Here is a 14,867-nt window from a genome sequence, read left to right as displayed (position 1 = left end):
ACTCTCTTCCCCCACTCCCATCCTACCCCCTCCTCTACCTCCCAGGTCATGTTCCTTTTCCCCACATATCTGACGTCTTTTTCATCAGGCTCAGCATACAGTAGGGCTCAGGAGAAGGGAAGAGTTAGAGTTAATGTTGAGTTAGCCTCAATAATCTGATAATTCTCCTGTCCTTTACCTCTCATCTTTTTTGCTTCCCCTTTTCTGCACTTCATAAGCTCTTTCCTCCTGGGGGCTGGGTTATCCAATCTGAGGACTGTCTCTCTTTAGCCCTGGATCTCACCATGGACCTGGTGTTTCTGCTGCATTTATTCCTGTCCTTCTTGGACAGTAAGTGGGGTCAGAGATAGAGCTGAGAGTGTCTGAAGGAGGTGGGAGGCTTGGTTGGGGGAAGGGGGATGAGAATTGGCTCTAAAAGGGATAGAGGGTAGGATGTAAAAACATGGGAAGATCCTGGATTGAGTCTCTGTTTCTGTCTCTGTCTCTCTGCCTCTGTCTTTCTGTTTCTGTGTCTCTCTGTGTATCTCTGTCTCTTTCTCTCTGTGTGTGTCTCTGCTATCTGGCTCTCTCTCCCTCTCTGTCTTTTTCTGACTCTCTCGGTATGTGTCTCTCTCTGTCTCTATCTCTTTCTATCTGTCTCTTTCTGTTTGTCTCTGTCTCTTTTTTCTTTCTTTCTGTCTCTCTGTGTATATCCCTCTCTGTATCTGCCTCTGCCTCTGTCTCTGTCCCTATTTCTCTCTGTCTCCCTGACTCTCTGTCTCTCTCTGTCTCTATCTCTGTGTATATGTATCTCTTTCTGTCTTTCTGTCTCTCTGTCTCTGTCTGTTTGTCTCTGTCTCTTTGTTCTTTCTTTCTGTCTCTCTGTGTACATCCCTCTCTGTATCTGCCTCTGCCTCTGTCTCTGTCCCTATTTCTTTCTGTCTCCCTGACTTTCTGTCTCTCTCTGTCTCTATCTCTGTGTATATGTATCTCTTTCTCTCTGTCTTTCTGTCTCTCTGTCTCTGTCTGTTTTTCTCTATATGTCTCTCTCCTTTCCTCTCCTCATCTTCCCTCTCCTTTTTTTTCTTTATCCCTACAGAGTCCTTTTCTCAACAGTCTCCATATTTTGACATTTGCGTCCAAGAGTCTGTGACTGTTCAGGAGGGGCTGTGTGTTTCCATCCCTTGCTCTTTCAATGATTCCACCCAACACACTGATGACAACCAAACCTATGTATACTGGTTCCAGAAGGTAGGCAAGGAAAAACTCGTGGCCACCAATGACCCCAGAAAGGATGTTCAATCCTCGTCTGGAGGCCAATTCCAGCTCATTGGGGACCTTCAGAGGAACAACTGCTCCTTGAGCATTACTGGAGTCACAAAAAAGGATCATGGAAATTACTTGTTCGAGGTGAAAAAAGGAGAACTTTCCTCATCTAAAATGCTGTCTGTCCATGTGGAAGGTGAGGAGCATGTCCCAGGGAAATGTTTGGGAGGGGAATGAAAATCAAGAGAGGATATTCTGATAATACCTGATTCACAAGGCTCTCTTGGCAGAGAGGACACACGGTAGTCCTTTCTGTAAAGAAGCAAGTCCCCAGGCAAGGGAGCACTCCAGGGCCTGGTGATAACAGTAGATGCTAGGTAACAGGCATAGAGCTGGAAGTATTCATGGGAGGCATCAAGGAATAGCCACATTAGTGAGGTAGGAGGGATGGCCCTGATGCCTTCAGCTGAGTGGACACATTGTGGGGATCTCCGCTTAAGGAACCTGAACTTCTAGGTGAGGTGATAGGATCAGGCTCTGAGATAGTGGGGATTCCAAAGGATGGAGAGTCAGAGCATGGGAGGGGACACTAAAGGAAGAGACTCATTGGGACATGTAAAGCAAAATCCCAAGACTATTACCTGAGAGTACACATTATAGGGACCATTCCCCTTGCCACTTGGTGCATTCAACTTTTTTTTCTCTTAATAATATTTTATTCTTTTCCAATTATATGAAAGATAATTTCAACATTTATTTTTTATTTAATTTTTCCCCAACTATATTCAAAACAATTTTTTTATTTGTTTTTAAGATGTTTGAGTTCGAGGTTCTCTTTCTTCTCCCCACCCACGCAATTAAGAAACCACATGTGAAATTATGTAAAACAATTCCATAAAAGTCAAGTTGTGAAAGAAAACAAAGTTCTCCCACTCTAATGAAAATAAAAACCCTCAAGAAAAAAATAAAGTAAAAATAAAGAGAGACAGAGAGAGAAATAGAGAATGCTTCAATCTGTATTCAAACTTGATCATTTCCTTCTCTGGGTATGGAAAGGATGTTTTCATCACAAGTCCTTTAGAGTAGCTCAACATTTATTTTTTGCAAGATTTTGAGTTCCAAAATTTTCTCTTTCTCCCTCCCTTCCTTCCTGCTCCCCAAGACAATAAGCAATCTGAAACACGCTATTCCTATAAAATTGTGTTAAACATTTCCATGTTAGTCATATTGTGAAAGAAGATCACAACAAAAAGGAAAAATTACAAGACAGAAAAAAAAAACAAAAAAAGTGAAAATTATATGCTTTAATCTGCATTCAGACCCCATAGTTCTTTCTCTGGATGTGGACAGCATTTTCCATCCCAAGTCTGTTGGAATTTTCTTTGATATTGCTGAGAAGAGCTATCTATGATAGTTGATCATCACACAATCCAACTATTATTGTATACATTGTTCACCTGGTTCTGCTCATTTTACTCAGCATCGGTTCATGTAAGTTTCCCCATGTTTTTGGTGAAATCAGACTACTCATAATTTCTTATAGCACGATAGTATTCCATTATGATTATATACCACAACTTGTTCTGCCATTTCCCAAATGATGGGCATCTTTTCAATTTCTAATTCTTTGCCAACATAAAAAGAACTGCTACAAATATTTTTGTACATGTGGATCCTTTTCACTTTTTAAAGGATCTCTATGGACAGATCTACCAGTGGTATTGCTGGATCAAAGGGCATGTATAGTTTTATACTCTTTGGACATAGTTCCAAATTGCTCTCCAGAATGATTGAATCCATCCACAACTCCACCAGCAGCACATTAATGTCCCAATTTTCCCACATCCCCTCTAACATTTATCATTTTCTTTTTTCATCAAATAAGCCAATCTGATAGCTGTGAGATAGTATCTTAGAGTTGCTTTATTTGTATTTCTCTAATCAATAGTGATTTAGAGCAATTCTAAGCGACTATACATAGCTTTAATTTCTTAATCGGAAAATTACCTGTTCATATCCTTTCACCATTTATCAATTGGAGAATGATGTGTATCCTTATAAATTTGAATCAGTTCTCTAAATATTTTTAAAATGAGGTTTTTATCAGAAACATTGGCAATAAAAATTGTTTCCAGTTTTCTGCTTTCCTTCTAATCTTGCTTGCATAAGTTTTCTTTTCATAATACCTTTTTAATTCAATGTAATCAAAATTATCCATTTGCATTTTATAATGTTTTCTATTTCTTGCTTGGTCATAAATTACTCTTTTCTCCAAAGCTCTTGATAGGTAAACTATTTCTTGCTCTCCTAATCTGCATATAGTATCACCCTTTTTGTCTAAATCATGTATCCATTTTAACCTTATTTTGGTACAGGGTGTGAGAAACTGGTTTATAATTAGTTTCTGCCATATTAGTTTCCAGTTCTCCCAGTAGTTTTTGTCAAATAGTGAGTTCTTATCCCAGAGGCTAGAATCTTTAGGTTTTTCAAACAGTAGATTACTACAGTCAATGACTACTGTGTTTTGTATACCTAACCCATTCCACTGATCCATCATTTTATTTCTTATCCAATACAAATAGTTTTGATGATTACCACTTTGTAATATAGTTTTAAATCTGATATGATCAGGCCAACTTCCTTTGATTTTTTTTTCACTAATTCCCTTGATATTCTTGATTTTTTCTTCTAACAGATTAATTTGGTTATTTTTTTCTAGTTCTATAAAGCAATTGTTGGTAGTTTGATTGGTATGGCACTGAATAAGTAGATTAATTTAGGTAGAATTACCATTTTTGTTATTTTAACTCTGCCTATCCAAAAGCAATTGATATCTTTTCAATATTGTTTAGCTCTGACTTTATTTGTGTAAAAATTGTTTTGTAATTGTCTTCATAGAATTCTTGGGTTTCTCTTGGCAGGTAGAGTCCTAAATATTTTATCATGTCTATAGTTATTATAAATGGAATTTCTCTGTCTATATCTTGCTGCTGAGTTATATTGACAATATATAGAAATGCTGATGATTTATGTGGGTTTATTTCATATCCTGCAACTTTACTAAAATTGTTTATTGTATCAAGTAGTTTTTTAGTTGGTTCCTTCAGATTCTCCAAGTTTTCCACCATATCATCTGCAAAGAATGATAATTTTGTTTTCTCTTTTCTTATTCTAATTTCTTCAATTTCTTTTTCTTCTTTTACTGCTGAAGCTAACATTTTAAATATAATTTTGAATTATAGTGGTGATAACAGGCATCCTTGTTTCACTTCTGTACTTACTGGAAACTTCTAGCTTATGCCCCTTCTATATGATGTTTCCTGATGATTTTAGATAGAAGTTGTTTATCATTTTAAGGAAAATTCCATTTATTCCTAGGTTCTCTAGTATTTTTTTTTAACAAGAATGGGTATTATAGTTTGACAAAAGCTTTTTCTCTATCTAATGAGATAATCAAATGGTTTCTGTTAGTTGTGTTATTCATATGATCAATTATGCTGATAGTTTTCTTATTATTAAATTAGTCTTGCATTCCTGGTATAAATCCCAGCTGATCATTGTGTATTTCCTGATGACAAATTGCTATAATCATTTGCTAATATGATCTATAATTCTCTTTCTCTATTTTGACTCTTTCTGGTTTAGGTATCAGCAACATATTAGTGTCATGATACAAATTTGATAAATGTTAGAGGGGATGTGGGTAAAATGGTTCATTAATATGCTTCTGGTGGAGTAGTGAATGGATGCAACCATTCTATAGAGCAACTGGGAACTATACCCAAAGGGCTATAAAACTATGTATATTCTTTGATACAGCAATACCACTACTAAGTCTGTCTGTAGAGAACATACAAAATGACCCCCTTTTTGCTTATTTTTCCAAATAGTTAACATAGTATTGAAATTAATTGGCCTTTAAATGTTTAGTGGAATTTAATTCTGGCTCTGAAGACTTTTTTTTTACTTTGAGGTTTGTTGATGGGTTATTCAATTTCTTTTTATAAAGTGAGATTATTTAATTATTTTAATTCCTCTTCTTTTTTTTAAAAAAATCATCCATTGATGTAAATATTCATCCATTGCACTTAGTTTATCAGATTTATTGGTACACCATTGGGCAAAATAGTCCCTAATTATTATTACTGTAAATTTCCTTTAATAGGTGGCCAATTGACATCTTTTTTTGTGTGTGAAGCAATTGGGGTTCAGTGGCATGTCCAGAGTCACAAAACTAGGAAGAATTAAGTATCTGAGACTGGATTTGAACTCAGGTCCTCCTGACATCAGGGGTTGTGCTCTATCCATTATGCCATCTAGCTTCCCACTTTTTTCATTTTTGATACTGGTAATTTGGTTTTCTTCCTTTTTAAAATCAAATTTACCACAGGTTTATCCATTTTATTGCATCTTTTTTTATAAAACTAATTCTCAGTTTTATTTATTAGTTTAATAATTTTCTTACTTTCAATTTTATTAATCTCTCTTGATCTTCAGAATTTCTAATTTGGAACTTAATTAGGGACTTTTAATTTGTTCTTTTCCTAGCTTTGTCAGTTATGTGCCCAATTGTAATGACCGCGCTGGCACCCAGGATACCTCAGAATCAGTGGGAGTCAGGATAAGCAAAAGTCCTTTGTCTTTATTCTTAGTCTTTAGATGCAGGATTAAACAGAATGGAAGCAGAATCCCCCCACTGCCTTCTCCCTTGTCTATGGCCTAAGTGACTCTGGCTCGTCTTACTCCACCCCCTAGTCCCTCCTACAATCCTCTGTATACACCAATCATTGAGCCATCACAGGATAGTGGGAAGGACCATTTTCCAAGCATATGCTCATAGATTATTGTCCAATCAGTTATTAGCCCTAAGTCCTTGAACTGACCTCAGTGCAATGACTCAAGAGTTTCAGCCCTCTATCCACAATACATTGATTTCCTTTCTGTGTTTTATTCATCTTAACATTTAGTGATATAAATTCCCCCTAAGAACTACTTATTTTGTCTGCATCTCTTAAATTTTTGTATAGTCTCATTACTGTCATTCTCTTGGATTGAATTATTGATTGTTTCTATGATTTCTTTGTTAATCCACTCATTCTTTAGGATTGTATTATTTAGCTTCCAATTTAGTTTAGCTTGATTTGTCCTTGGCCTATTACTACTGATAATTTTTATTGCATCATGATCTGAAAAAGGTACAGTTAATATTTCTGCCTTTCTGCATTTGATGTGAGACTTTCATGCCCTAACACATGAGCAATTTTTTTATAGGTGCCATGTGTCACTAAAAAAAGGCAAATTCCTTTCTATTCCCATTAAGTTTTCTCCACAGGCCTATCATATCTAACTTTTCTAATATGCTATTGATGTTATTAGCCTCTTTCTTGTACTTTTGGTTAGATTTATCTAATACTGAGAGAGAGAGATTGAGGTCTCCCACTAATATCATTTTACTGTCTATTTCTTCCTGTAACTCATTTACAAGATGTAGTTTCCTTCCTTATCTCTAACTTTGATCCATATTTGCTTTTGCTTGGTCTGAAATCAGGATTGTTATTCTTGCTTTTTTTTTTTTAACTTCAGCTGAAGCATAATATGTTCTGTTCCAAACTTTTATCTTTATTCTGTGTGTATTTCTCTACCTTAAATGTGCTGCTTCTAAAAACATATTGTAGCATTCTGTTTTTCAATCCTCTCTCCTATTCACTTCCATTTTATGTGAAAGCTCTTCCCATTCACATTCACACTTATGATTTGTAACTGTGTATTTCCACCTATCCTATTTCCCTCCCCCTTTTGATTTTTTAATCTCCCTTCACTCAGTCCCTCCTCAACAGTGTTTTCTTGTGTTTATTGCATCATGATCTGAAAAAGATGCAATTAATATTTCTGCCTTTCTGCATTTGATTGTGAGGTTTTGGTGCCCTAATACATGGACAATTTATGTGTAGATGCCATGTGCCATTGAACAAAAGGCATATTCCTTTCTATTCCCATTCAATTTTCTCCAGAGGTCTATCATATCTAACTTTTCTAATATCCTATTGATGTTATTAGCTTATTTCTTGTCTAGTTTGGGCTAGATTTATCTAATACTGAGAAAGATATTGAAACCCCCCACTAATATAGTTTTACTGTCTTTTTCTTCCTGTAACTCATTTATAAGCTGGAGTTTCTTTTCTTATGTCTTTGACTTAGATCTTATGCCTTTGCTTGGTCTGAAATCAGGATTCCTATTCTTGCTTTTTTTTTTTTTTTTTTTTTACTTCAGCTGAAGCATAATATGCTCTGTTCTAAACTTTTACCTTTATTCTGTGTGTATTTCTCTACCTTAAATGTGCTGTTTCTAAAAACATATTGTAGGATTCTGTTTTTTAATCCTCTCTCCCATTCACTTCCATTTTATGTAAAAGTTCTTCCCATTCACATTCACAGTTATGTTTGTAACTGTGTATTTCCATCTATCCTATTTCCCTCCCCCCTTTTATTTTTTAATCTCCCTTCACTCAGTCCCTCCTCAACAGTGTTTTCTTTCTGTTCCCCACATTCAAATTTTCTCCTTCAGATTTGACACAGAAGCCAGAGATCCTTATTCCAGACATTCTAGACTCTGGGTGCCAAGTGACCCTAACCTGTATAGCTCCTGGAAACTGTAAAGAGGGAACATCACCTAACTTCCTCTGGACTGGCTCTGCTCTCTCATCACACGGATTTGTCTCCCAAAATCTTCAGTCCCCCAAACTCCTCTTTACCCCCAAATTACAGGATAATGGCACAGATCTCACCTGTCAGGTGACATTCCCAGTGGCCAAGGTGACCACCAAGACAACTGTCCAGCTCAGGATTGCCTGTGAGTACTGGGAGGGAGTGAACATGATTCCCCAATGCTACAGAGGAAGGAGGGGTATAGGAGAAAAGTTAGGCCCATGGAGATGACCTTGGGACCTGAGACAATAGGGAAAAGTAGAGTCTATGGAAGTGAATTCTTGGTTCCTCCCTATTTCTGTTGAAAGTTCTGGCATTGAAGTTCCCAATTCATCCCATCCCTGAGGACAGAATTTGAGACTCCAATCTAGAATCAATTACATCCTCCCTTTGTAGACCTTCTTCAGAATAGGAACATCAAGTTTTCTCAGAAAAGATAGGACAGATAAGTTGCCAGGAAGCAGGTATAGGTAGAAGGGTGGTCTGTAGTAAAGAAGATACAGGATCATCAGTTATGTCTTCTGCTCTTTCTCCAATCTCAGAATTAAAGGGAAACATTATCCCTCCTGTTCCTAAAGAGTAAGTCCTCCTACTTGGGCTATGGTATAAATAACAGTCCCTTGGCCACAGAGGAGCAAGACCTGACTTCCTTTCAGTCATTGGGCATTGAGCTCTTGGGCCTCCAACTGCTCTTTTTTGGAGGAAGAGGGTAGATGGAATTCATCTGCTACATGTAGGGCCCGCTAGTCACTCCAAATATCTCCCTGAAACTCATACTATACTATTACTAGGGATGGGCTAGGGACAGAATACTTGGGGCCCCAGAAGTGGGAGAGATGACCCTCCACTAATTCATCTTCCTTCCCTTCTCACAGATTCCCTAAGGATACTTAACCACTCTTGCTTGTGGACAGAGGGAAGATTATTCTGCACTTGCTCCATTTTGGGAAAGCAGACTTCCTCCTTGCTCTGGTGGGTGGGAGAGAGTATGGTGGATGGAAACAGCACTGATGACATGCTTCAGGTTGCGTACAATACCTCTGAGAGTCAGATCAACAGCAGTCTAACCCTGAAACCAGACCCTGGTCTTAGCATTCGCTGTGAAGGGAGGGACTTGCATGGGACCCAAAGTGTCAGTGTCCTGCTATTGATACCAGGTAAAGGAAGTGGGGTTCTTGGATGGAAGGGAAGAAAATTCTGAGGGGACTGGGTTCCAGGAAAAGTACAGGAGAGAGGAGAGGTGTGAGAGGAGGGGAACAAAATCTTTAAATCATAAGATCTGGTACCCAGTCACCCAGTATTTGTGAGTTGCTAGGCAAAACACTAAATCCATCTTTAAAGGAGAAAAAAGGAAGGAAGGAAGGAAAAGAGGAAGAAGGGGGGGAGGGAGAGATGGAAGGAGGAAGAGAGGAATGAAGGAAGAAAGGAAGCAATGGGGGAGGGAATGAGATAAGAAGGGAGAAAGGGAGGGAGAAAAGAGGGAGGATTGAGGAAAAGAAACACAACTAGATGATGCAGTGGAGAGAATGCTGGGCCTGGAATCAGGAGCATCTGAGTTCAAATGAGCAAGTCACTTAACCTCTATCTGTTTTAGTTTTCCCAACTCTAAATTGTGAATAACAATAGCATCTACCTCTCAGAGTTGTTGACCCGATCAAATGAGATAATATTTGTAAGCTGCCTAACAAAATACCTGGAACACAGCAGGTATTTAATAAGTATTGATTTCCTTCTTTCCTCTGCAAGTGTCCTGATTTGCCATGACTTCTGGGTCTGGAGATGACATTCATCTCCCAAGAAAAAGCCACAAATAAGAAACCAATACCACAAATACAAAGTTCTCCCAGGATGCTACTGGCTCAGCTCAAAATGATTAGCATTGAAGACCATTACAATTTTGTATTTTACTCACTGTCTGGGAAGCTGTCAGACCTATACTAGCCAGGTCACTGGTTGGTTCTGTGGAGCTCTTTGTAAACCAGGAAGCACCTTTCTATTCAGGGAACCCTCTTATTCCTGGGATCCTCAGAGCTGGGGAAGGAGAGGGAAGGATGGCAAAGAAAATAGCTCCTCTGAGACTGCATCTCTCTTCAGGTAATGCCTCCTCCAGTCCATGGAACTACTTGAATTGGCTAATTAAGGGAGCCCTGTGTGGAAGCATCATAAGTGCTCTATTCTTCACATGCGTGGCAGTTTGCTTGTGAGTTTCCAGATTAGGGACAGGAATACTAGACTTTAAATATGGAATATAGACTGTTTGATGTGGGAGGGTCTTTAGAATAAAGTCTGTGGGGATCAGCAGTGGTGAAGGGGGGACCTCAGTACACAGAATATCAGCTCATAAAGAAAAATTAATAGAGAATATTAAAAATTAGAGAAATATTGGGAGAGAGACAGTCAGATTCCTTAGAAAAGGAAGTATCACAGTTGGGAGGCATCCTATTACATAAAATGCCAGAGCTGGGAGGGACCTTAACATAGAATATTAGATCTGGGAAGGACTTTATAACAAAGAATATCAGAGCTGGGAAGGACTAAGAAGCTAGGAGGGACTCCTGCTTTTGAGGTGAGACTCTACCAGGTCAGATAACAAATCTGTATGTATACACAAGTATACACAGAATCATTATAAACAGAACTTGTAGAAATAGATAGAAAGTCATCAAGTGCTTTGGAAGGGTGATCACCAGCATTGAGGAGATAAGGAAAGACTTCATATAGGAAGAAGAAACTTAGAACACAAAATGGCAGGGCTGGAAGGGTCATACAAAATTAAGGAGCAGAATTTTCAACTAAGCACAACTGTTCTTGTCTTAGAGTGAAGATGTTTAGGGGAAAACAGTCTAAGAAAGACTTGAAGACTCCCAGGTCTACCGCCAACACCAAGACAGAATCTAATGATATCACATTGGTGAGTGAGCCAATCATCTGGACCCCCCCCCTTAAGAAACACTGGGACAAGAGAACTCTCTTCTTCCCTCCATCCCTCACAGAGTGTCCAGGATGACTGAGAACATAAAATCTCTGAACTCAGAAAGTCTCTAGCCTCCAGTCAATGAGACAGGATACCTCACCTCTTGCTCAGGTGTATAAAAATGTAAATACTGTAATTATGTTGGGGATGAGCCACTTAAGAACCCAGCCCTGCAGATTTTCTAGGTAGGGGCTGATGGCCACATATGGTCTGTGATGTCCATGTGAAAGATGGGGAAGGATTAATGGGGAAGAAATAACTGGTCAAGACAGGAAGTGGGGTCCCTCTTGTCTAGATCAAGTTTTTCCCAACCCCATTCAATTCACCAAACCTTTCCTAGCTTTCATACCTGATAAGTGGTCCTCCAGCTTCTACTTAAAGACTGTAGGGAGGATCAACCCATTGCCCCACAATACTTTCTACATTGGACAGCTCTGTTGGGGAGATCTCCTCAATACCCAACCTACATTGAGCCTTATGTCATTACCAGTCATTGATCCTGATTCTGAATTCTGGAATCCCTCAAAAAGCCAGGTAAACCCTGACCCACATGACTGTCCTTGAACATCATTATTGTGTCTGTCTCACCAGCAGCCTTGTCTTCTCTAGGCTACAAATGTCTCATTCCTTCACCCAGTCCTCATAGAATATCCTCCAAAGCTCAATTCTCCGTCTTTCATACCCTCCAGCTTAGCAATGTCCTAAGTCAAATCTGATCAGGGCCATATGAAGAAAGATCACTGCCTTTCTCTTTCTGGAAGCCAACTCACGATGAATGGGACCCTCTTAATGCAGCTCAAAATACATCAGCTTTGTGGGCTATTCCCCTAAGGACTCAAGTTGAGCTTATGGCCCACTCAAAACTTCTGGTCTTTGGTAAGATACACTGCCATCAAAGGCAAAAGAGTTGATCTGTTCTGCCCCCACACTCAACCAATTGACAACCATTTTTGAGTTTCTATTCTGACCAGAAACCCTGAGGGTCTTCCCCTCTTAACTTGATTTTTTAATTTTTTGAATAGGCAAACTAGGCCATTTTTGCATCATTTCTTGCCTAGCCTTAAATTATTGAATGAGTGTTGCCTCAGTCAAAATGAGACTTGAGAAAGACCTTAGCTTAAAAATCCAATTTACTTGCAAGTCAAGATTTTACCTTCTTGGTATCATTGCTCCTCTTCAAGAGGAGCATTCTCCATTCTTCAAGAATGAAGGCCAAATAATAAATACCATTTATAAAATACTATGTACCAGACCCTCTGTACTAAGTACTGAGGATGATGTCCCATAGAGTTGCCTGGACTACCAAATGATGGATGGTTAACATAGTTGCCCAGGGGGCAAAGTCAGGATACATCCACAGCTCTTCTAATTTAAATCTGATAAGCTACCATACTCCTTCAGAGTAGTCAGGGACGCAACAAAAGTGGAATAGTGTGAATTTAGAGAGAGATTTGGAGACCCTAAAATGCCAGCAAAAAAGTTTATCTAAGAATCCCACATATTATAGGGTCAAAGGATATACAACAACAAGGAACCTTAGGAATCTCTTGCTCAACTCCCTTCTTTTGAAGTCAACTTCAATAAAAGAGAAAGAGACTTGTCTAAGAACTCCCAGCTAGGAAGTAGTAGAAATAGAATTTGATTCTGGTGTCCCTCAGTCCAAATCCAATATTTTTTCATGATTAAAGAACTTCTCACAAGGTCATAGAATCATGGGATTTAAAGCCAGGATCAACACTGTAGACACAATCATCCAAGATCCAACTCCATGTATGGATGAGGAAACTGAGACCCAGAAGCCCCATACAGTAAGAGGAGCTGGAAAATGACTTCATGCCTTCTGACACCAAATTCCCTTCTCTCTGCCTCTGTTCCAGTATCAGGACCAGATTCTGCATTCTCATCTCAACTCAGTCTTCACTTTTACATTTAGTTAGGTGGTGCAGTGGGCCTCAAGTCAGGAAGCCTTGAGTTAAAATCCAGTCTCAGGTACTTCTTTGATGTGTCATACTAAGAAGGTCCATTAACCACTTCTGCCTCAGTTTCTTCATCTGAAAAATAAGAATAATAATACTTCCTCCCAGGATTATTATGAGAATCAGCATAATGTCTGGCATAAATACTATCTGCCCCCAACCCTCTTCATCTCTTCAACCAAAGTATAAAAGTCAAATCTCACAAAAATTCTGTTATTCTAAACCTTAGAAGAATCCTAGTTTCAACCAGGCTTGAGTAGAATTCCCTGAGAGATAATCCAGTCTCCTCTAGAAGACCTCCAGGGAAGAAAAAGCACAAAAAGGTAGAGTTAAAAGGGACCTTAAACTCAGAACACAAAATGTCAGAAGGATTATAGAATACATACTGAATACCACAAAAACATAACAAAGGGAAGTGGAAGCTGATGTCCATGAAAATGCTGAGCACTTAATTCTAGAGCAGAATGAAATCCTAGAACATAGACCATCCAAGATCAGGAATTAAAATCCCCTTATAACTTCATATGTTGAATGAAAGACCTGCAAAGATCCTTGAAAGCTAGGATGTCCGGGGAGAAAGGTTGTAGAGAACAGAGACTGGTAAAATTGGAAGGGCCCCTGCAGATCAATTTTCCCTTCTGAGTTCCTTCAGACACTCTCCACTTCAAAGACCCTGTTGTTCTTTCAATGTCTAATAGGTTGAATATGAGAATTCTGAGAAGTACAGTCCCTCGGAGAAGTTTCCCTCACCTGTGTTGGATTCCTCCTCACAGAAAGAGAACCTGGTACAATACGCCTCCCTTACTTTCAAAACCCAGAAGACCCAAGATATGGTCAACCCAGAAGCTACCCACACTGAGTATTCAGAACTCAAATTCCATTAAAGAGACTGGAGCAAGGAGAGTGGGACTACTTGGGATTAGGGTGAAGTTGGAGCGCTGCTTTGAGAAAAAAAGATGCTGTCAGGATGAATCCATAAGGAGGAATATATTGAGCTTAGCCACTCTGGGGGAGATGAGAGAGACAGAGACAGAGACAGAGAGGGACAGAGACAGAGAGACAGAGAATTCAGGATGTACATGAATCATAACTCAGAGCCAGCCTTGATTTGTATTTTGTGTGTTCTCTAGGATTTCTTCTCTCTCTCTCTCTCTCTCTCTCTCTCTCTTTCACTCTCGCTCTCTCTCTTTTTCTCTCTCTCTCTCTCTCACACACACACATATGAATTTCAATCAGCTATCATCAACTTCTTTTTGAACATCTCCCCTTGAATCTTCCACAGGCCCCTCAAGTTCATCATGTCCAACTCAGAGTTCATTATGCTCTCCCCATAGTCCACCCTTTTCCTAAACATACTGATTTCTTTTAAGGGCTCCAACCTTCAACAACTAGGTTCCAAATCTTGACATCTTCATTTACTCTTCCCTCTCCTTCTACATGTCAACAACCCATCCCTCAATACTACCACCACATAACCTAAAAGATGCTAAATCTGCTCTGTTCCATCTACTCCACATGACTCATATTTATTCTTTTCTTTTCACTCACACACTGTCTCATTATCTCCTACTTGGCCTCTTACTATGTCTCTCCCCTTCTGTGCCTCTCCTCCAATCCCTTCTCTATACCACTGCCAAAGTGAGAGTCTGACTCTGTTGGCATATTACTCAGATCCTCCAAGGCTTCCTACTGCAACTGGGTTTTCTCGTTCTTAATGACTTTCATGTATTTTTACCAGATTGGTCTGCTATCTATTCTCCTACCATTTTAATTTCACATGAGTAGTCTCAACTGTCTGGGATCTTTTTCTGCTTCATTGAATAGACTTCTAGGCTTCTTTTAAAGCACAGCTCTGATGCTTCCTTCCTTCCTTCCTTCCTTCCTTCCTTCCTTCCTTCCTTCCTTCCTTCCTTCCTTCCTCCCCTCTCCCTCCCTTCCTTCCTTCCTTGCATCCCTCCCTCCCTTCT

At 39.1% G+C, this 14,867-nt stretch overlaps 1 protein-coding gene across 1 annotated transcript; it reads left to right on the top strand.

The window, feature by feature from the left end:
* The first annotated feature begins 284 nt into the window (after window positions 1-284).
* On the top strand, window positions 285-14,785 carry LOC105750113 (sialic acid-binding Ig-like lectin 8). Its single transcript, XM_031961688.1, has 8 exons — window positions 285-330; window positions 1,079-1,441; window positions 1,762-1,766; window positions 7,756-8,095; window positions 8,826-9,107; window positions 10,045-10,150; window positions 10,768-10,861; window positions 13,599-14,785. The coding sequence occupies exons 1-8, from the start codon at window positions 285-287 to the stop codon at window positions 13,782-13,784; spliced, it is 1,422 nt and encodes a 473-aa protein (XP_031817548.1). The 3' UTR covers window positions 13,785-14,785.
* The last annotated feature ends 82 nt before the right edge of the window (window positions 14,786-14,867 follow it).

The sequence above is a fragment of the Sarcophilus harrisii genome, chromosome 3, assembly GCF_902635505.1.
Source record: "Sarcophilus harrisii chromosome 3, mSarHar1.11, whole genome shotgun sequence".
In the NCBI taxonomy this organism is placed as follows: domain Eukaryota; kingdom Metazoa; phylum Chordata; class Mammalia; order Dasyuromorphia; family Dasyuridae; genus Sarcophilus; species Sarcophilus harrisii.
Note: the sequence above shows the minus strand (reverse complement) of the source record. Positions and strands in the feature narration are given on the sequence as shown.